General features: G+C 48.4%; 1 protein-coding gene across 1 annotated transcript; it reads right to left on the bottom strand.

Annotated features, from left to right (window-relative positions):
- Positions 1–7,954: 7,954 nt before the first annotated feature.
- Positions 7,955–11,758, bottom strand: LOC115656217 (ovomucoid-like). Its single transcript, XM_030572640.1, has 4 exons — positions 11,701–11,758; positions 9,213–9,235; positions 8,239–8,354; positions 7,955–8,000 (listed from the first exon to the last, which is right to left on the bottom strand). Exons 1-4 carry the CDS (start codon positions 11,756–11,758, stop codon positions 7,955–7,957), a joined length of 243 nt encoding a protein of 80 aa, XP_030428500.1.
- Between the last annotated feature and the right edge of the window lie 10,311 nt (positions 11,759–22,069).

Below are 22,069 nucleotides of genomic sequence, written 5' to 3'. Positions count from 1 at the left end.
GTTATGAGTTTTCAAATGATACCTCACAAGGCATACTTTGTACAAAATGTATCATAGTCTTGTAAAAGGGGTGAACATAGGGGTACAGACTGTCACACCCTGGTCTAAGAGATGCTTCTGAACCTGCATCATATAGAATGTGAGTGAAAGAGCATCTCCAGAGGCAGCAGATACTCATAAATAAAAACTTCTCATGCTCTTGTCACATTGTCACCTCCTCTGTTCTGTCTCAGTTGCTCCTTGTGTCTCCCCCAGTCCATCACCCTGACCACATGATTTACGTCTACTCAGCAATGAGACACCCCTGGCTAGCTCAGGTCAGCTGACTTGGGCTCGGGCTGTGCAATTGCTGTGTAGACATTTGGGCTTGGGCTGGCGCCTGACCTTTGTTACCCTACGAGGGGGGAGGGTCCCAGAGCACCAACGTCTACACAGCCATTTTTAGCCCTGCAGCCCAAGCCCCCAAGCTCGAGTCAGCTGATCCAGTCCAGCCATCCCTGGGTATTTTGTTCCAGTGTAGACGTACCCAGAGGTTCTCAGCCCCGGCAATTTACTTTCCCTTGCTAGGGCATGGGGTAGAATCTGTTTCTGCTCTGAGTCATGTGCTCTCGTATGTTTCTAACCCAGAGATCATGGTCCCTGTGATGCTACGAACCAGAAACTGGGGAAAGTGACTATTAACTAACAGGGAGAGTTTGACTTACCATACCAGCCTGGCCAGCAGCATCTGGAACAAAACATACAAACAGAATGAGACTGTTTCAGATTCTCTCTCCCATCCTGGTGCTGGGGTTATTGATGTCCCTAGGTCTGACCAAGTCTCTCTCTCTATTTTTATACCGAGCCTTTTCAAATGGTCTGGTATGGGGTTGTGCCACTGGGGATGTCAGCTCTTGTACCAACTGTATTAACTGAGCTGAGATCGCAAAGGAGGAACGGAGGAAGAGGCAAACGTTCTTGGGACTTTCCATAGTGATCCTACTCTAGGCAGGTGTCTCCTCTACAGGATCTCACCCTCGCCTTTGGGGAAGGTGGAGAGTTTCCTACTTTTCCAGGAAATTCTAACAAGATCTCAGTGCTGTTTGTTTTAACGCTTCTTCTGGATGAAGGGTAAGATTATCTCTATCCACTCAATTCAGTGAAAGGGTTCAGAAAACATTCCTGTTGTCAGCAAGACTTAATCATAAAAATGCAATGAAATGTCTTTCTTTCTTTCTTTCTTTCTTTCTTTCTTTCTTTCTTTCTTTCTTTCTTTCTTTCTTTCTTTCTTTCTTTCTTTCTAGTTCCATTGGGGATCAGCTCAACTATATAGCGGGATCATGGGTGTCTTAAGCCACTTATAATAAAACAACGCCCACATGTTGATCTCATCTTAAGCTTTTGAAACACAGGCCCCTGTCACTTGAGTTGAAAAAATCGCTCTGTTAGCTGCCAGCTCCATAATATCCTGCTGTTCTTTCAAAGCTACACCCAGCCAACAGAGGCCAAAAAATATCCATTGACATCAGTGGAAGCAGGATTAGCCCCAAAACTATCCACAACAAAAGTGGTTAATGGCTTTGCTTTAAAAAGCCAGTTATGGAGTACTACATTTCAGAGGCATTTATACCACAGCCACTTTTCTGTCATTTGGTTCACCTGTTCTCAACAGGCTGTCTGGTCCATTCATTGACACTGTCTGGTGCTGCCCTCTGACACTGGACTCCACTTCAGGTGTCTTTGTTGTTCCCTGAGATCTCTTTAAGTGTGAGGGGTTTCCTGGTTCTGCTTCTGGATCCTGCTCATTAGGGGCTCTGTTGGGAAACTTGTGATCTGGGTCTTCAGCAGTTAATTTTCAAAGAGCCAACCTACAACAATAGGGATTGAATTGTGCCTCGCTGTCTTCGGGAGCAGCCTGTTTGGTCTCTTTCTGTGTTTTGTGTTCTTGTATGTTAGGGTTCTGGATTCTGAGAAATCATGTCATATTATATTACAAGCATCCAGAAAGAGAGTCTTACATTTTACTCTAACATCCGTTTGGATGGTGTGAACATAACAGGGCACACTCCGCCATGTACCCCACAACAGGCAGCCTGGTCCATTCACTGACTGTCTGAAAGATCCCAGAACACTAAAGGTTCTGTCTCAGCAGCTGTTTTGCAGGATCCAAGAGCTCATGGGCAGCCATAAAAACCTCAGCAGCTTTTGACTCCCTCTCTCTATTATTTGAGCGTCTCTTCAGAGTTAAGCCATAGCACAGAATTACATCAGCAATTACTCAATTCTAATGAGATGTTTCATTCTGAATAGGTCTTACTCTGTTAATTAAACTGTATCCAATTGACTAAGATATTTGACTCCTGATGGTAGAATGATCAGAGAAAAAGTGTGAAAAATTGGCATGGGGTGGGGGCTAATAAGCACCTTATAAGAATAAGCCCCGAATATTGAGATTGTCCCTAAAAAATTGGTACCTCTGGTCACCCTAGCTGATGGGATCTTTGTGGAGTTTCATAATACACAATGACAGGAATTAAAATTATTTAAGCAATTAGATCAAGAATTTTACTGCCAACCCCCTCGTCCCCAACAAAATAATCAGAAAACAACCAGAACCGTAGATGAGAGGAAATTCAAAAAGAACGGGGAGTCCATGGATGTTTGGTTTCTAGGGACTGTAACTCTTTTCAGCTGCCTCGGTTTCTGGCAAAGTCAGTGACATCCCAGCCCAGACAGAAACCCGGGAACAGCCCTTCCGAGCTCTGGGATCCGTGCAGGGAGGTTAGAGCTCCTGGAATCAGCCCCTGTGGGGATGTGCGAATCCCTGTATAGATCAGAGTGAGGCTGGCCCCGACATTTTGCGGGGGCAGAGGTATCAGGGCAGGGCTCAGCACAGACTACAGCCAAAATGACTCACCTGAGTAGAAGCAGCAAAGCGCCAGAGCGAAGAGCAGAACGGCCCCTGTTATCTTCATGGCGGAGGCGTCTCTCTGGTCTGCACTGGGCTCTTGGTGCTCTGCTCCGTCAGAAAACCCACAGACAGAGCCCCACTATATACAGGGTGTTGGAGATGTGACATCATCCGAAATAGTCACTCACAATTCCAGCAACTGGACGCAAAGCTCTCAAGGGGAATGCCAAGCTGTGGACAATGTTTCCTCCTCAACAAGATTCCAGGATAAGTTGAAGGAGGTTACAAGTCACACCCTTGATTTGGTGAATAATGGAGTAGTTATGCGGGCTGAGTGCTCACCATGGGGCACATGGGCACCCAAACCTGGATATTCCTGATTGTTATGACTGCGAGTGCAGAACATATTGGTCATGCTGCACGTTAACAGCAGTGACCCAACCAAGCACCTGATATTTACCCGTGTTACCAGCCTCTTTCTGCCAGTGGGTCCCAGCAGAAGGAGTGTGGTGCAGTAAGACTCGCCAGCACAGCGCCTCCTGCTGGTTGTCTTGGGAATTAGCTCTTCAGGCCCAGAGCACCCTCTGCCTGCTAATGTCTCACGTGCCGCTGGCCCCCGCGTCCGACTCCGGTGCCCCTTGCTCAGGGGTTCTGCCCACTACAGCAACCCACGATCTGGGTCTCCCCACCCAGGGGAACCCCCAAACCCCATCCCCACCTTGCATCAGTGGCTACTGCCAGACTCCATTTGACCCCGCTCCCTGGGGCAGACGGCAGCCTGTGAACCACTCATCATCAGCCAGGGGGGTTGACCAGCTGCCTCTGCCTATATCTGGGCTGCCCCTCTGCAGCCCCAGTATCTTTTGTGGGCACTTAACTCAGCCTGCAGCCTGGGGATTTGCTAGGCTGGAGCTCCCCAGCTCCCTCTGCCCTTCCCCAGCACTGCTCCACCTCAGGTCCCCTGCTCAGCTCCCAGGCAGCCAGGTCCCACTCTCTCAAGAGGCTAGAGAGAGTCTGTCTCAGTCTCTGGCCCTCAACCTCTTACAGGGCCAGGCCAGCTGTGGTCTAATTGAGGTGTGGTCCCACCTGTGGCTCCTTCCCCCAATCAGCCCAGCTTTTCCCCCGCCCCAACACTCTCCCTGGGCTGTTTTAAGCCCTCCAGGGCAGGAGTGGGGTGACCACCCTGCTACAAGGGGGCAAAGCTGACCGTAAGCGACTGCCATGCTGTCCTGATCTTGAAAGTGTTCTGCCCTCAGTCAGTGCCTGGCTTAGCTTAGAGGAGTGAGAGGGCAGGTCTAACTCATTCCACTGGCCTGTGACCCCAAGCAGCCGTTTCCAAAGTTGTGAGATTCCAGGATCTTGGTTCTGTCCCTTTTCCCAGCTGTGCGCCCTGCGGCAGCTGCTGTGCTGGGGGGACCCAGGATTTGATTTGGCAGCTAGAGATCCCCGAGCACAGGGGAGATGCTGCTGTGCCCGGCGAATCCATTGTTAAGGCAACTTTGCGATGGTGCCGCGCCTTTAAACTGCCAGAACTCAGGGGAGGCTCTGACTCTGTGCCCAGCTCCTGGGAGCTGCAGGGTTGGAGGAGCAGGGCTAGAGGGGCCCAGTATAGTCCTTTAACCCCTTCCATCCCAGTGTGGGGTTTGTTCATCCCATCCTAGGAGCCCATCCCCACCAATCCCTTGCTGTTCTCCCAGGCAAAGACCTTTTCCTTCAGCTTTGCTCAAGTTCTTAAGTGGCTTCACTGAGAACGTTCAGTTGGAAGTGAGTCAGATACAGGGAACATGTCTGGGGTTTGTGTAGGGATTTCTCTGGGAGGACAGGGCATGGCAGGAGGTGACTGTCTCATTTAATGCCTGTGACTGGTTAGGGCACTTTGTGTTCTCATTAACTCCAGTCTGTAAGCTGGGGAGAGCTCGTGTGAGATACAGGAGAGCAGAGTCCCTCCTGGGAAAGGGGAAAAAACCACGGAGGTAACGAATTCTGCTGAGTTTGCTTTATTGGACATGCAGGGGGATAGTCAGCAACACTGTCAGGAACCTTGGAAATGGAGGATGAGATGAGAACGTGGTTCCATGCGGGGATCTGCTGGTGGGAACTAGAAGCAAATGGGGTTCAGCTCCATATCAGCGCTCAGCACCCTGAGGATTCAGCATTCTCCATGTCATGTAAAGCAAAGACTTCCAAGGTTTCAATAAGGGAAAAAGAGAGACACACAGAACTGAGGGCTGCAACCCATATGGACAATGAGGGCAAAGCTTCTGTCAAGGCCCCATTATGTCAAATAACCAGAGCCCTTTTGCTGACAGGAAAAATTAGACTGAGTTTACCCAGCCTGCAGGAGGTAAAGACAGAGGGGCACATGCAAGGGCTTGAACTACATCATAATTCATTTTTATGAATAACCCATTTATTCTGTTACTTACAAGACTGCTTTGCAAAAGAAGCATTTGTTGCTGTATGTTCTGCCATCAGTGCCACAAACAGGGCTGTACTCCCGGATGCAGGCAGACGGAGGCCTCTGCAGACACCCTACAATCATGTTAATATCAATGTCAGTGTTATTGTCTGTGTTGCACTAGTGTCCCGATGTTCCCTGGGTGCTGGGGGTGCTGTGAACACACGGGAAGGGACAGTCCCTGCCCTCAGAGCTCACACTCTCTGTCTTCATGGTGGCCGTGGTTCGTGGGTCTGCTGGAGTCTGTGAGTGCTGAGCTCCGCAGATGCTCTCTCAATATAGCCCAAGGGAGGAGATGTCATGTATATGGACAAGGGGTTGAGCTCTCCACATGGATTATGAAATCCCCGTTGAAATGGTCACTGAGGCTATGAACCAGTACAGCGAATGGTCATTCCCTATTCCTAATTCATCATATCTGGTTGGTCATCTTAGTCAGATGCACATTTGGAGCCCCCTGATTGGTTCATTGAAACTTTTCCAAAAGGAGGATGGCGTGTGCCAACTAACAAATACTCTTGTTACGAATGACACTCGTCACTGTCACATGATCACAGGTGTTGGCATGAAGAACAGCAGTTCCCCAGCCCTAATGTAAACAATCCCACATTACTGGATATTCGTAAGTAGGGCAAGAATATGGTTGTATCAAATACCCTTTGGGGACTGCAATAAATATTAGTGGAGAAGGTTAAAGTGCCCTGACATATCCGGGTGAATTCAACATAAGCCTTTGTCAATCGTGTCTCACCTTCAGAGGAAAGCAAGCAGGTTATTTACGTTCTACCAGGTGTGTCCGGGGCTCTGTTGGTTGCTGAGAACCGCCACTTTGCATCCCAGTCACATTCAGTTGTGCTGTTCTACACCAGAAACCAGCATATTCCAGGGTCCCCACGCCCAGCCCCTCAAGCCCCTGCCAATCTCTTTGTAAAAGCAGCTTGGAAATTCAATCTGACCCAGGAGGGAGGGGAAGCGGCCACGTGGCACCAGCGTGCAGCCAGTAGCCCCTTGTCCATACGTAAAGGGGCACAGGGAGAGCTCCCTCAGGCAGCCCCGAACTAAGGCAGCCGACAGTCTGCTGGGATCCAGAGGCACGGGACGAGCGGTGGTTGTGCTGTATGGGGAGGAAGACAGCACAGACCTCGTTCAGAGGGACCCCTCTGCCCCTTGTGCACCAGGAAGATCATGGCTGGGTTCAGGGTACAGGTCTCTGCCGTGGTGATTGGGAGGGACGTGGGGTCGCTGTGGGTTATGGCACAGTGGGGCACCACATGGCCCCAGTGCTGCTGGGGGGAAGTGATGGGATGTTCCCTTCTCTGCTCTGGAGCACAGCGTAACCAACCCCAGGCTTTAATTTCATGATTCCGGACACCACAATCACAGGATTGGGATAAGGATGATAAACGGGGCAGGGGGGATTTTTATTTGCCTGCTGGTGCTTGATCACTTAGTTGTCACATTTCCCAGATTGTCTCTGAAATCACAACCGCAGAAACTCGCATTTTTAAAGAAAAGCCAAGACTCCCCATATCGAGCTGGGTCCAGGAGCTGGGGCTTTCAGAGCAGCAACCATGGCGAGACTTATCAGGGGAATCACGGGACACGGCAGGTCAGCAGGCTGGGAGCGGCTGCAAGGGTGAGGCCAGACCCCAGCTGGGGGACCTGCAGGCTCGTGTGTGATGGTCTCTGCTATGGAGGGGGATATTCCTGGCACTGGGCTGAGGAACCCCCCACATCCTGCTGTGTCAGATGGCCTCGAGGACCTGGGCTGGGAACTGTAGCGTTTAGCAGTGGTTTGTGGTAACTTTGAAGATCTTGTACCCAGGGTACAAGGTTGGCAGGTTGTTGGTCTGCTGCACTGGGGGATGAGGGCAGCCGGACCCTGGCCAGAGGGACTCCGCAGTCCCCTGTACATCATGGAGGAGACGGATGGATTGTGCAGCTTGTGGGTCTCGGAGGGTGGGGTGCAAGGTTGGGTGGAATGTGGGGTGGTTGTTGGAGAAGGGCGCACACTCCAGTGTGGATCGACATGGCGCCACACACACCGGGTCAAGGAGAAGGACAAGCCCTTTACACCCTGACAAGTGGCCCTGTGACCTGCGTTTGGGTTGTTGATTCTATATCCTCCCATCCCTTCATGTTCTCCCAGACAAAGGCCTTTTACTGGGGCTTCGCTCATGGTCTCATGTTCTGCTCCATGGAGAACAAGCAGGTCTGGAAGGGAGTCAGCTACACGGCATGTGTCTGGGATTTGTGTATTAATTTCTCTTGTAGGAAAAGCCATGGCAGGAGGTGATAGAATAATTGCCAGTCTGTGGCTCCCTTAATGCATGTGACTGGCTACTGCACTTTGTGTTCTCCTTAACTCCGGTCTGTAAGCTGGGGACAGCCTGTGTGAGACATGGGAGAGCAGAGCCCCCCCCATGGAAAGGGGAAAAAACCACAGAGGTAACAAATTCTGCTGAGTTTGCTTTATTGCATAGGCAGAGTGATAGTCAGTGACGCTGTCAGGAGCCTTGGAAATGGAGGATGAGATGAAACGGTGGCTCCATGAGGGGATCTGCTGGTGGGAACCAGAAGCAAATAGGGTTCAGCACCCCGAGGATTCAGCATTCTCCATGTTGCGCAAAGCAAAGACTTCCAAGGTTTTCACTAGGGGAAAAAGAGAGACTCACAGAACTGAGGGCTGCAATCCATACGGACAACGAGGGCAAAGTTTCTGTCAAGGCCCCATTATGTCAAATAAGCAGAGCTGCTGACATTAAAAATTAAACTGAGGAAGTCAGCCCAGCCTCTAGAAGATAAAGATAGATGGGTGCAGGCAGGGGCTCGAATGACATCACAGTTGTATTTTCTTGTTTATTAATGGGCCATTTATTCTCTTACTTACTAGACTGCTGCGCAAAAGTAGCATTTGTTGCTGTATGTTTTCCCATCAGTGCCACAGACGGGTTTGTATTCCATGGTGCACATTTCTGGAGCCTTCTTATATTCAGTGCAGAAACCCTAAAAAGAACATTAAAATTGCAATTAGTGTTAGTGTCTGCATTTCACAAGTGGCCTGACGCCAACTCCCCCGAGCCAGGCTGGGCATTCTCTGAACACAGAGGACCCTGAGAGCTCACAGTACCTAATCCTGTCCCTTGTCTCCACTGACGTTCTGATTAACTGACTTTCCAATCCCTCTCTCACTGCCAGGAGGAGCCGAGCACGTCTCCCCAGTGTAAGAGATGTTTCTGAACCCACGGCATATGGTGTGTGAGCGAAGGGGCATCTCCACAGGCAGCTGATGCTCAAATATAAAACTCCTCATGCTCTTGTCACACCATCACCCCCTCTGTTCTGTCTCAGTTGCTCCCTGTGTCTCCCCCAGGCCCATCGCAGACTGCCCCGTACAGTAGCGTATGGAATCCATCACCCTGACCACATGGCTTACGTCTACTCGGCAGTGAAACACCCCTGGCTAGCTCAGATCACCTGACTTGGGCTCAGACTGTGCAATTGCTGTGTAGACATTTGGGCTTGGGCTGGAGCCTGAGCTTTGCTACCCCACGAGGGGGGAGGGTCCCAGACCCCGAACACCTACATAGCCATTTTTAGCCCTGCAGACCAAGCCCCAAGCTCGAGTCAGCTGATCCAGTCCAGCCATCCCAGGCCCTGGCTCTTTTGTTCCATTGTAGACGTACCCATAGGTTCTCAGCCCCAGAGATACACTCTCCCCTGGCTAGGGTACAGGGTAGAGTCTGATCCTGCATTGAGTCATGAGTTCTAGAAGTTTCTAACCCAGAGATCGTGGTATCTGTGATGCTGCAAAATAGAGACTGGGGAAAGTGACTATTAATGAACAGAGAGAGTTTGACTTACCTTACCAGCCTGGCCAGCAGCGTCTGGAACAAAACCCAGACAGAAAAGACACAATGAAGGGAAATGCTGGAGTCAGTTAAGAACATTCATTCCTGTGTAGGACAATGCATGCAGCTTCCTAACCAGCAGGAAGTATTAGCAAGAAGTGTCATGCTTACCACAGTCCTGCCAATACATCCCAGAATGATGTTCTCTTTTTTTGCAACAGTGTTACACCATTGAGTCATATTTAGCTTGTGATCCACTATGACCCCCAGATCCCTTTCCGCAGTGCTCCTTCCTAGGCAGTCATTGCCCATTTTGTATGTGTGCAACTGATTGTTCCTTCCTAAGTGGAACACTTTGCATTTGTCCTTATTGAATTTCATGCTATTTACTTCAGACCATTTCTCCAGTTTGTCCAGATCATTTTGAATTTTCATCCTATCCTCCAAGGCACTTGCAACCCCTCCCACCTTGGAATCATCCGCAAACTTTATAAGTCTTCCCTCTATGCCATTATTGAAATCATTGCTGAAGATACTGAGCAGAACCAGACCCAGGACCAATCCCTGCGGGACCCCACTCAATTTGCCCTTCCAGCATGACTGTGAACCACTGATAACTACTCTTTTAGAACAATTTTCCAACCAGTTATGAACCCACATTATAGTAGCTCCATCTAGGTTGTATTTCCCTAGTTTGTTTATGAGAAGGTCATGCAAGACAGTATCTAAAGCCTTACTAAAGTCAAAATATACCATGTCTACCGCTTGCCCCCATCCACAAGGCTTGTTACCCTGTCACAGAAACCTATCAGGTTGGTTTGACATGATTTGTTCTTGACAAATCCATGCTGACTGTTATTTATCACCTTATCATCTGCTAGGTGTTGGCAAATTGATTGCTTAATTATTTCCTTCATTATCTTTCTGGATACTGATGTTAAGCTGACTGATCTGTAATTCCTCAGTTGTCTTAAGCCACCATCATAAAACAACACCACATGTTGGTCTCATCTTTAGCTTTTGAAACGCAGGCCCCTGCCACTTCAGTCTAAGGACTCTTAGATGCCTGCTCTAATAATACCCTGATGTTCTTTCAAAGCTAAACCCAGCCAACAGAGGCCAAAAAATGTTCATTGACATCAGTGGAAGCAGGATTAGACCCAAAACTATTCACAACAAAAATGGTTAATGGCTTTGCTTTAAAAAGCCTGCTACGGAGTAGTGCATTTCAGCAGTATTTCATACCACAGCCACCTTTCTATCATTCATTTATCCAGTGCTGCTCTGGCGCTGGGCTCTGACATTGGACTCCACTTCAGGTATCTTTGTTGTTCCCTGATCTCTCTTTAAATGTGAGGGGTTTCCTGGCCCTGCTTCCTGACCCTGCTCATTAGTGGCTCTACTGGGAAACATGTGATCTGGGTCTTCAGCAGTCACACTGCAAAGAGGCAGCCTAGCACAATATAGGTTGCACTGTGCCTCATTGCCTGTGGGAGCAGCCTGCTTTGTCACTCTCTGGTTTTTGGGTTCTTGTACATTTGGGTTCTGGATTCTAAGATATAAATTCATATTACATTGCAAGCTTCCAGAAAGAGAAACTTATATTTTTATCAAACATCTGTTTGGATGCTGTGAACATAACACTGCACACTCCGCCATGTACCCCATCAAGGCTGTCTGGTTCATTCATTGACACTGTCTGAAAAATTTCAAAAAAACTAAATGTGTTTCAGCAGCTGTTTTGCAGGATGCATGACCTCATCAACAGCCAAAAACCCTAGGCAGCTATCTCCTATCTCTCTCCTTTATATGAGTGTGTCTTCAAAATTAAGTCAGAGCAAAGAATTGCATCAACAATTTCTCCAGTGTAATGAGATGTTTCATTCTGAACATCTGTCTTTGTCTTTTAATGAAACTGTATCCAGTTCACTAAGATATCAACCCCTCAGGTGAAGATTATCTGAATTAATGAGATATGGATAACAAGGTCATTCAGATTACAAAGTAGGGATTAAAAAAAAGTATTTGGAAAGGATCTAAACCCTCGTGTTTTCTACTTTGGCAATGCTGTACATCTTGTCATGCTAATTAAGTATCATTGAATTGAATTAATTCAGGGCATAAAAACTCCTAAGTAACAGAAGTTAAAAAGAAACTTTTCCTGAGGACAGCTTTTCACAGCTTCTCTTTCAGCCAGAACCATAGATGAGAAGAAATTAAAAAAGAATGGGGAGTCCATGGATGTTTGGTTTCTAGGGGCTGTGACTCTTTTCAGCTGCCTCGGTTTCTGGCAGAGTCAGTGACATCCCATCCCAGACAGAACCCTGGGAACAGCCCTTCCAAGCTCTGAGATCCGTGCAGGGAGGTTAGAGCTCCTGGAATCAGCCCCTGTGGGGATGTGTGAATCCCTGTATAGATCAGAGTGAGGCTGGCCCCAACCTTTCAGGGGGGCAGAGGTATTAGGGCAGGGCTCAGCACTGGCTACAGCCAAAATGACTCACCCGAGTAGAAGCAGCAAAGCGCCAGAGAGAAGAGCAGAACGGCCCCTGTCATCTTCATGGCGGAGGTGTCTTGTCTGCACTGGGCTCTTGGTGCTCTGCTCCCTCAGTAAACCCACAGACAGAGCCCCACTATATATAGTGTGTCAGAGAACCCACCTTCATTGTGACATCATCCTAAATAGTCATTCACAATTCCAGCAACTGGTCGCAAAGCTCTCAAGGGGAATGCCAAGCTGTGAACAATTTTTCCTCCTCAATAAGATTTCAGGATAAGTTGGCGGAGGTTACAAGTCACACCCTTGATCTGGTGAATGATTGAGCAGTTATATGGCCTGAATGCTCACCATGGGGCACATGGGCACCCAAACCTGGATATTCCTGATTGTCATGACTGCGAGTGCAGAACATATTGGTCATGCTGCACGTTAACAGCAGTGACCCAAGGAAGCACCTGATATTTACCGTGTTACCAGCCTCTTTCAGCCAGACTCTGCAGTAGGTCCCAGCAACAGGAGGTAAAGCTGACTGTAAGCGACTGCCATGCTGTCCTGATCTTGCAAGTGTTCTGCCCGCAGTCAGTGCCTGGCTTAGCTTAGAGGAGCGAGAGGGCAGGGCTAACTCATTCCACTGGCCTGTGACCCCAAGCAGCCGTTTCCAAAGTTGTGAGATTCCAGGATCTTGGTTCTGTCCCTTTCCCCAGCTGTGCGCCCTGCGGCGGCTGCAGTGCTGGGGGGACCCAGGAGTTGATTTGGCAGCTGGAGATCTCCGAGCACACAGGAGATTTTACTGTGCCCAGTGAATCCATTGTTAAGGCAGCTTTGCGATGGTGCCGCGCCTTTAAACTGCCAGAACTCAGGGGAGGCTCTGACTCTGTGCCCAGCTCCCTGCTCAGCCAGACGTGAGAAAATCCCATTAGCATCTTCTCTCGAGCCAGCCGGCTTTCGGGAGATGCTCTTGCCTTTGGGTCTGCACCTCCTGAGCAACCCAGCTATTCAGCCCTGTGCTCCAGTCTGCTGGGCCACTTTGTGGGACAGGTGTAGCCCAGTGTTGACTTAGGGCCCAGCCCTGAATGGTGCTGGGCAACCTTGCATGCAGCTGAGAGCTATTTAGGACCAAACCAACCATACTACTATGAATGACTACATCTCCCTGAACTGATCCTGTTCACCTTCACCATGGCAGCATGAATGCTACATTAAAGGTTGGGACTTACCAGTTGGGGCTATCTGAGTCCCCCAGTGCAAGTGGAAGGACATGACCAGAGATTTTTTTCAGCATTTTCCAGTCCAATGTTCTATCTTTCCATGTTGATGCCCCTTGAGTCCTCAGTGTCCAGCAACCCAATGGATAGCAATTCTTTGGAGATGAAAGTGTCTTTTGCATGTAATTCCTCCTCTCTGTATGTTATAGTTTGACTGCACAACTTCCTTTCCTCAGAGTTGGGAGGAGACATATTTTGGGTGTCAAAGTTTGTGTTCACACCATCCTAGAGGTGGTATGGGAACTGTAGAGAGATCTTAACGTCACTCTCTTCCAGGAATTGAAGCAGGGCTTCCTAGGAGATGCTGAGGTACCAGCAGTGTGTCTGTGCACATGGCACAATTACCAGTAGTTCTTGGGGCATAAATCTTGAAGAATGGGGAGGGAATTCCTGCTTGTCTCCCATTAGAAGCTCAAGACCCAGTGGACTCCAATACCATGGTGATGGGCAGGAAGCAAATGCCTAGGTTTGATAGACAGATGGACAGATAGAGAGACAATTTTTCCGGGAAAAAAATCAAGATGGTGTCCAGAACAGAAGGGGAAAGAGGAAGAGTTCATCATGGTGAGTAACTGGTGGCTCTTAGACACCCCATATAACCTGCAGCTTTGCATCGGAGGCTACAGATGATGGTCTCTTGGTGATATGGTGTCTCCATCAGTACAGCAAGTTGAAGGATGTTCTTGTGAGCTGCCCTGCTTGCTTATTTCCAGCCAAGAGGAGCAAGGGAGGGCAGCTGGTGATTAAGTACTAGCATATCAGATGCTTCCCGTACTCAAGATTCTTGCCTTCACAGAGGCCAAATTGTAAAGCCATTGTAGACACTGTCATGTCAAAATGTGCATGGCATCAAGATGGAGCTGTGTGCCATCTCAGCTTTTGGCCATGTGATGGAGCCTTGCATGCTTGACGGTATCGGGCAGCTCCTCAAAATGTGCAGGACCTCTGGATTTCAGCCTCTGTTTTGATATGTATGACAAACCTATTAAAGTATGCCCTGCCTTGACTCTCTCGGGGTACATTTTGACAGACATAGCAAGCCTGTCCAAATATGTCCTGCCCTGGTTTTCGCTCTCCGTGCCAACAGGGCAGAGTTGGGTGCATTTACTGAGCCAGAGATCTTCAGCTTCAATTGCCCTTGCCGAGGACATTTGGAAATTAGGAGAGAACACGGAAGAGATTTGTGCTGTTTCAATGAATCCATAAAAGCAGAACCGGGTGCCCATTAAGGCTGGACGAGACATCAATGTGCCTCACACACACTTTTTTAAATGAGGAAATGGAAAGTGAGAGCAAACAACACACGCCCCCCCCCACTCCTCTACCCAGCGACACAGGCCTCACTGCGAGCACCAACACCATGGGCCCCAGAGAATGTAGCCCAACCATCCCTTCTTCACAGCTCTGCCCTGCTCAAAGATCTTCTGAGATACAACACAAACATTCCCCGGCTAGCAAAATCCATTCCCTGTGCCCCTTGCTGTGCCTTGGGTTCAGATGAACTCAAGAGAACATTACAGATGAGGTGTATGACAAAACACTGTTGTATTCCTCTTCTTAACAGCTCTAAAAGGCATTCACATGCTGCCCCAGAGAACGGAAGGAGCCAGCATTAACCGCTTTCTCTGCTGGCTAACAAGGACACAGAAAGACTCAAGTTCTGTTGAATAAGGTCTTCTTTCTAAAACCCTACCTGCCCTTACCCTGTGTCAGAGAGCCGGCATCCAGATAAATTCTTGGTTTCATGGCGCGGACAAATTGTCTGGGGTCTGGATGAGAGGGGCTTCCTGGGGGTTTCACTTCCATCTCCCACCGCTCCCATATCTCAGCTCATGGCACTATCCCCTGCACTGGTGCCGTGTGCTTGGGTAAGTGGGAAATGCCTGTGGAAACAGACAGCAAAGTGCAGAGGGAGGACCAAGGCCTGACTGAGACCTCAGTTCCCAACGTACTGCGTGCACCCCTGCACAAGCTTGCTCCTTGTGATTAGAGCGCTTTGGTCATGCTCAGTAGAAAAATGGGCATGTTTTCCTGCAGTGCACGTTTTTGTCATGACGCCTCCTCCCCTAGCCTGTTCTGCTCTGGGGAAGTTTTTATAAACTTTGGGAAAAGTTCCCCTACCATGGGAGACCATTTCAGCAAAGGTTAAGAGCATTCTTGGCTCCACTAGCAGCAATAATTACATTTCAAGGAAGACAAGCAAACCCCAACTTTTAAAAGGCACCAGATTCAATTAAAAACCCTGCCAGAGTTTCCCATCAAAGGCGAGGAGAGATGTGTGACACTGGGTAATCCAGCCAAACTCCAGGGGTGTGGTGCTTTGCTGTTCCTCACGCTGTCATCCCTCTGGCAACCACATCCACACCTCTGCCTCTGATGATAGCGTCCTGGGGTCTGCACTGACTCATGCTCCTTCTAGCAGTGACTTCATTTCTACTGTGCCTAAATGCTAAGCAAAGGAGCAGGAACGCACTGAGGCGGAGAAAGAAGCGGTTAAGGCTCCTGGTCTTCTCTGCTTTTCCCCGCCTTCAGAAGAGGGGAAGCCACATCCTGCTATCTCAGGCAGAGACAATGGCTGAGTGTCATACCATGTATCTTTGCTGATCCCCAGAACTCAGTCTGAAGTGCAATGCAGCTGGAAGTTCCTTCACCTGTTCTCCAGCGGGCTCACTCACTGTCCCCATCTCATCCTCATCCTCCGACTGATTCCTTCAACCCTTCCCACAGAACCAAGGAGACGGCGCTGGAAAAGACTCCTTCTGTAGCTTCTGCAGAGGCTGGAAGAGTTGCGACCATGATGAATTCCTCATTAGAACAGAATGGGCAAAGCCTGTCCCAACTAGCAGACTTCACAGAAACAATGGACACATTTCAGGAGCCCATTGAACGCGGCCCTGCTTACTTAGCTGAGTGGAAATCAGGGGTCGGGGGAGAAAAGCTCCAAAGAGATTTGGATGGGAGTAACACTGATTTGGGTTGGTGATGTGAAACGGCCAGACAGAAAAACACATGGAATATATGTAAACAGCTAACCTGGTATCATTTGTCATTTCTTTCTTTCAAATAACTCATTCAGTGTAACAGTATATTACACTCCATTGGAACGATGATCAGAGCGGAGATGGGGGTGATGTTATGCTGGAAGATGTTAATAGCAGCCATCAATCACAGAGCTGGTTAAAACCAGTGGGTGTGCTAACCACCCTTCTTTCAGGTTCCATGGAAGGAGCAATTAAGCCCCATTGAGGCCATGAAATAGTAGGAGGCCGCTGCCCAAGGCACTGGGCCACATGGCAAGATCTGATCAGTGCTAAGCCATGTGGGTTGAGGGGTTTCCCTACGACTGGTTGCAAATGCAGGGGTGAGGGGTTGGATTGGTTGTAGCTCTGTGTATGTGTGAGACAGAAAAACAGAAGCCAGCGAGGGAAGCAGTATTGAGAATGGTCCTGAATGGAAGCAGACGACAGAGCTCCTTAGGGCACATGGCTGGATGGAGGGGCAGGCTTGGAAAGTGAACAAGGAATCTTCCTGTTGCTGTTTGTTTCTACTGAGCTAATAAGGACTCTGTAGATTAAAAATAAACAGGATCGCACCAAAGAAATAGCTGACTAATGTAATCAATTTCTCCACCTAAACAGAAACAACCTGCCAAGGCCCCAAATATTGGTTAACCACTCGGATCATAAGGGAAGCAGTTCATTCTGAGACAGGAGAAATCCAGCATCTCTTGAAAGGTGAATGAGTCTGAGAAGAATCTGGATCAGTGCTTTTCCATCTGTGGTCTGTGAACCCTGGGGATTGGCAGACTATGTCTAAGGTTAGCAAAGGGGTCCTCACCCCAATTTGAAAATTTTTAGGGGTCAGCAAAAGAAAAAAGGTTGAAAACCACTGCTCTAGATCAATATCATCAGAAGGGCGAATAGGTGTGGATGTTCGAAAGGGAAAGAGAGAGAGAGAAAGTTTTGTAAACAGAGAACAAGGAGCAGTGACTCACCACGGCACATTTCACTGAGCCTGGGAAGCCAGACAAAAGTTGGGTGTTGCCTGTCTCCTTTGAAATATAATGATTCCTATTCAGACGAGATGAGCTACCGCTCAAATCTTTGCTGGGAGATTATATGATGACAGGGAAGCATGTCTAATATTTATAAAAACATACTCAAAGCTGAGGAGGAGATTTATCCCAGAATATAGCCCCATTGCCTGTGGGAAGATGCCTTTGGAATCATTTATAACAATATGGCAGGAGCAAATGGAATATTGCCATTAGGAGTGAGGTCAGGCAAACCTCCAGAGGCTCATGGGGATGAGATTAGGACTGGTTGGGAATTTTTTAATTAAATATTTTTTTAATTGGAAAATGCCAATTTGTCAAAAACAAAATTTTTCAGGGGAAAGGGTCAGTGTAGATGAATTCTCTAACTTGAAAAAAATGTTGAAAAACTAACAGGTTTTGAAATTACTTAAACACACCAGTTAGACACGTTCTAACTGAAACCAGTGGAGGCTCACGCTCAGCATGTGTGAATTGCCGAACCCTATGGTCCAAAGTGAATCACCGTGGCCAGCATCTCTGCCCTCAACTAAGTGTAAATGTTTGAGATTGATGCCTCTTCTGAGAATTGCCTCTAAATAGAACAAATAAAGCAGAGATCAAACTCTGTGCTATCTGCCAGAGCTTCTCACATAGGGTCACTTCCTAAAAAAAAGTGACAATGTAACTGTAGTTCTTCAAAGACTAAAAACTTGCTCACTCTCTAAGAAAAGAACATGCAAGTCTACGTGTAGTGTCCTTTTGAAACCACCAGACGTATAAAGTGAGACAGAGTCTTGAAACGCAGCATGGTCTAGCGGCAAGCACACAGAGCTCCTGAGTTCAAATCAGGCTCTTCCACTCATGCACCCTGTGCCCTTGGATGAGTCACTTCTTTCTGTCTCAGTTTCCCCATTTGTGTAACAGGGACAACAGTAAACCACCGATCTAACATGGATGCTTTGAGAGTGCTTTAGCTAGTGCTTGGAATGTAGAAAAATGCTAATCAATATCAGGGTCATGGGGTCAAATTCATCCCATGTATATGCTGCATTTACCCCAGGTATAATTCAACCCATGCCCAAATCTAATACCTGCAGAGCAATGGGAAGTGAGCAATATCTGTTCTGGTAGGTTGTCTGGTGGCACATTACAGTGAGAAAACTCAGAGAGGCACTCAACAAAATTCACCTTCTGTGATCTCTGCAGCCGGGGATTGGAAAACACCAACTGCTGGTGACCAGTTAGAAGAGATGGACTGGTACCAGCCAGCTGATAGATATCACAATGGGACATGTTCCCCACTTTCTGGGATGTGTCAGAGTTAACACACAATAAGGAACCTGCCATATTCCTGCAAGCAGGGAGGAGAGTGGATCTGTGTGTAGAACAGAGCTTCACGCAATCACAAACCACCACACCCCAGTTCCCTCAGCTTCTCTTAGTGCTGTAGATTTTCACCATCCATCCCACCCACTTGAGGTTAATTGAGCCCTGGGGTAAGCAGGCGTGTCTTCAATGCTGCACTCACACCAGGAATCAGTCTGGCCCATAATGAGTCTAAACCCTGCTTAACTAAATGAGGGATGGTGTTAAGTGATAAGATCAACCACTTAGGGTAACCCACACTTACAATCACCTCCTGTCACCTGTGGGACTCTGGTGCAATCCCAGACCCTGCAAGATTGCCTGTTAATGCCCACTGGATGCCTTACATGGATCTGGCCAGAGGCAGGCTTCCCCAGCTGTGCAAACTGCATTGCAATCACTCTGCAAAGCTGCCAAAAAGCTTCAGGGGCAGGGAGTCCATCCAAACATGGAGAGTGTTCAGTCAAGTTGCTGAACATTGAGCTAGGACTGGAAAGTTAGTGCTTATTTGCTTTTATTCATTTTTCTCATGTTCTCAAACTTGCTTACAGCAAAGTAAAAGTTTGAGCACATCAGTAGCACACAAGTGAAAGCTATCTGAATGATCCTGTGTTAAGTAAGCCCTAGTTATAGTGGGCAACCATTTTGGAGACCCTCATGATGAATGTCAACAAAAATCCTGGGCTAAAATGTGTTTTCCTGCTTTACCTCACTAACTATACTTCTAGGGAAAGTCCATCCCATAATTTCTTCCTTCTGCTCTAACAAACGTGGCATGCATGATGTTCATTTACATTTGTTGCTGCACTGAGATTCGTTTTGGCTTTTGAAAAGTGCACTTACAAGAGCCAAATACAGAATAATTATCAAATTCCAAAGCGTACTAGAACAAGGTTCTCTGTGTGGTGCAACCGGATATTCCAGCCTGAAAGATATGCTCGTGGGGGAGGAGAGAATGCACGGATATTTCTGGGAAGGGATCTCATTAGGAGATGTTAATGTCAGTGGTACAATAGAGCATACAGCATGTGAATTTAGGATCCCCCTAAGTGCACCTTGGCTGGCTGGCTGGCTGGCTGGCTATCTGGAGGCATATAAAGGGTGAGGCTTATTTGAGAGGAGTTGGCAGATGTGGGAAGAACCCAGTACAGTGAGTTGGAAAAGTCTGGCAAGTTTAAACACAGTTTCTGGGACAAAATACCGCCGATCTGCTTACATTTGGGTTTGCTGGCTTTGCTTGACATATCAGGATCACTGCAGTCACAGGCTGGATGCTTCCTAAGATTGCGTGAAATGGCAAAGTCTATACAAATCTCAGAGCAGATGGGACTTGCCATAAAACAAGCTGCCATTCGATGTGCTGAGTGTATTGCCAAAAAAATCATCTTTGTTCTGAATTGTAACAGCGATGCCCCAACAGAAGGAATATTGTCAGAGTGAGTGTTATGGACAAGCAGCCAGCAAGTTATGGACAGCAAGTCAGTCAGATTGCATCCCGCTAAATGTCCCAAAGGTTTGGATGCTTATCTGAATTAGGGGCTCAAACAGTGGCATGATAGTGGAAAACGATTGCTGCCAGCGTCTCTTTCTTCTATCACTGAACAAGGCACGGTGAGTAAAGAGATTACCCTGTCTCCTTCTGCTTCCCTGGCAAGCTTCTGCCCAGAACCAGCCCTGGCACCTGCCTGCCTTCCCACTACAGATTTAAAGGAACAGCAGCACACATATCCCTCCCTCTCCCCAGCTTGTTTACCTCTTTGTAGTAAAGAGGTTCCTAATCTTGCCCAAGGTACAGAGGTTGTCCGCTCCCTGTCCCTGGCCTAATGAGTTGCATATACAACCCAAAGCTGCGCCAACCCCTTATTGCAGCTGTAAATGGGTGCTGTCCCAGAGCAGCCCCTCATGGCATGGGACAGTCCTGCAGGCACCCTGCCTCAGTTTCCCACAGTTCCAAAAATAATCCACCTACACCCAGAGTCTTTAAGAACAATAGTTCCCCTCTTTCAGGGACTAGTTTATTCTGATTAACTAGCTCCCCTGTTAGATTCAGGGTTTCACAGCCCTCATCTTGGGCTATGCCCTAGCTGAGTTGTTCTTCCTGGGAGAGAAAAGGGGCTCAGCAGCTTCCTCCTTTAATAAGCTTAGAACCTCTTTCTGAGTTACCTTCCCCCCACAGTTAGCACCTCAGCTGCTTGATTCTACACAGCTGAGTGTAACAGCCCCAAGCACCTGCCTGCACTGGGGGGGGGGGAGCTTTGCCCTCTCTCCCTACAAGGCTTTTGGTCCCAGATTTTCAAAAGCATAAAGGCCCCTAACTCCCACCAAAATTCCCACGAGGCTCTTGCCTATAGACTTTAAGATCATCTAGTCTGACCTCCTGCACAACGCAGGACACAGAATCTCACCCACCCACTCCTGTATCAGACCTGTGTCTGAACCATTGAAGTCCTCAAATCATGGTTTAAAGACTTCAAAGTGCAGAGAATCTTTCAGCAAGTGACACGTGCCCCACACTGCAGAGGAAGTCAAAAAACCCCAGGGCTTCTGCCAATCTGCCCTGGAGGAAAATTCCTTCCCAGCCCCAGATATGGTGATCAGCTAAACCCTGAGCACGTGGGCAATTAATGCCCAGATTTTGGCCCCACTGTGATCCACAACCCCCCACTCAGCTGTCGCCTACTTTTGCAGGTGCCTAAACTCATTGGGCACCTCAATTTCCCTAGGCACCTATGTTTCTGTGCCTGGGCACATCCTGCAGCCTCAGACAGGTGCCTGTGCCCCTATGTCCTGCCTAGCCCCTGGTGTGATCCCCGAGCTGCGGGGAGGCCTGTCTCCCTTGTGGGGCATGGCTCAGCATGCCTAACTCCACACAAAACAGCTGGGGTGAAGGGGACCTCCCTCGTAACCCCTAGCCCAGGTGTGAGGGTCTCACCTGGAATGTGGGGGAACCAAGCTGAATTGCCAGATGAGTACAGGGGTTTGAACAGGGGGTTCCCACTTTTGAGATAGGCCCTTAGTCTCTGGACTATGGTCTGGTCTTATGTGAGGATGTCTCAGTCTCGCCTGTTTAAGTTGCTCCACTTTGCGTTAACTATGAATTGGACCAGAATGAGAGAGACTGACCCTGTAGTTGGCACCTGCCCTGGCCTGAGAAGTGGGGAACCCTGGTTCAAATCCCTTTTGCTCATCAAGGAGTGGAGGCAATTGAGCCAGGGTATCTCTCTCTCTCGTTACCATTGTATCTGCTAACAATCTTCAGTGGTAAGACAAGACACCCCTGGTACAGATGGGGAACCGAGCCACAAAGTGACTTGGCCAAGGTCACACAGAGAATGTGTGGCAACGTTGAGAATTATTAACACCTGTCCAGCCGGGTCCTAGACACTGATGTAGGACTTAATCAACTGGTGCTACAGCCCTGGGTGTGGTTCCTGCTCTGTTTTTGATGGACTTGTCATTTCTTCTCTGGAAAAGGAAATATGATGCTGTAGTACAGTACTCTCCCATAAATTGGGCCCCCTGGTGCACATTGCTAGTATTACACACTCTAGTCTCAGGCACTGTCTCACTTCAGCTCTTCTGTGTTTGTGACGGAAAAAGGAAACAGTCAAAAATTCTGCTGAGTTTACTTTATTGGACAAGCAAATTGGAGACATTCTCGTCACCGGCAGCTCCTGGGGAAGGGCGTGTGGAGACCGTGGCTGGGA

This window comes from Gopherus evgoodei, chromosome 8 (assembly GCF_007399415.2).
Source record: "Gopherus evgoodei ecotype Sinaloan lineage chromosome 8, rGopEvg1_v1.p, whole genome shotgun sequence".
Taxonomy (NCBI): Eukaryota; Metazoa; Chordata; order Testudines; family Testudinidae; genus Gopherus; species Gopherus evgoodei.
The sequence above is the reverse complement of the archived record's forward strand: the minus strand, read 5'-3'. Positions and strand labels throughout refer to the sequence as shown.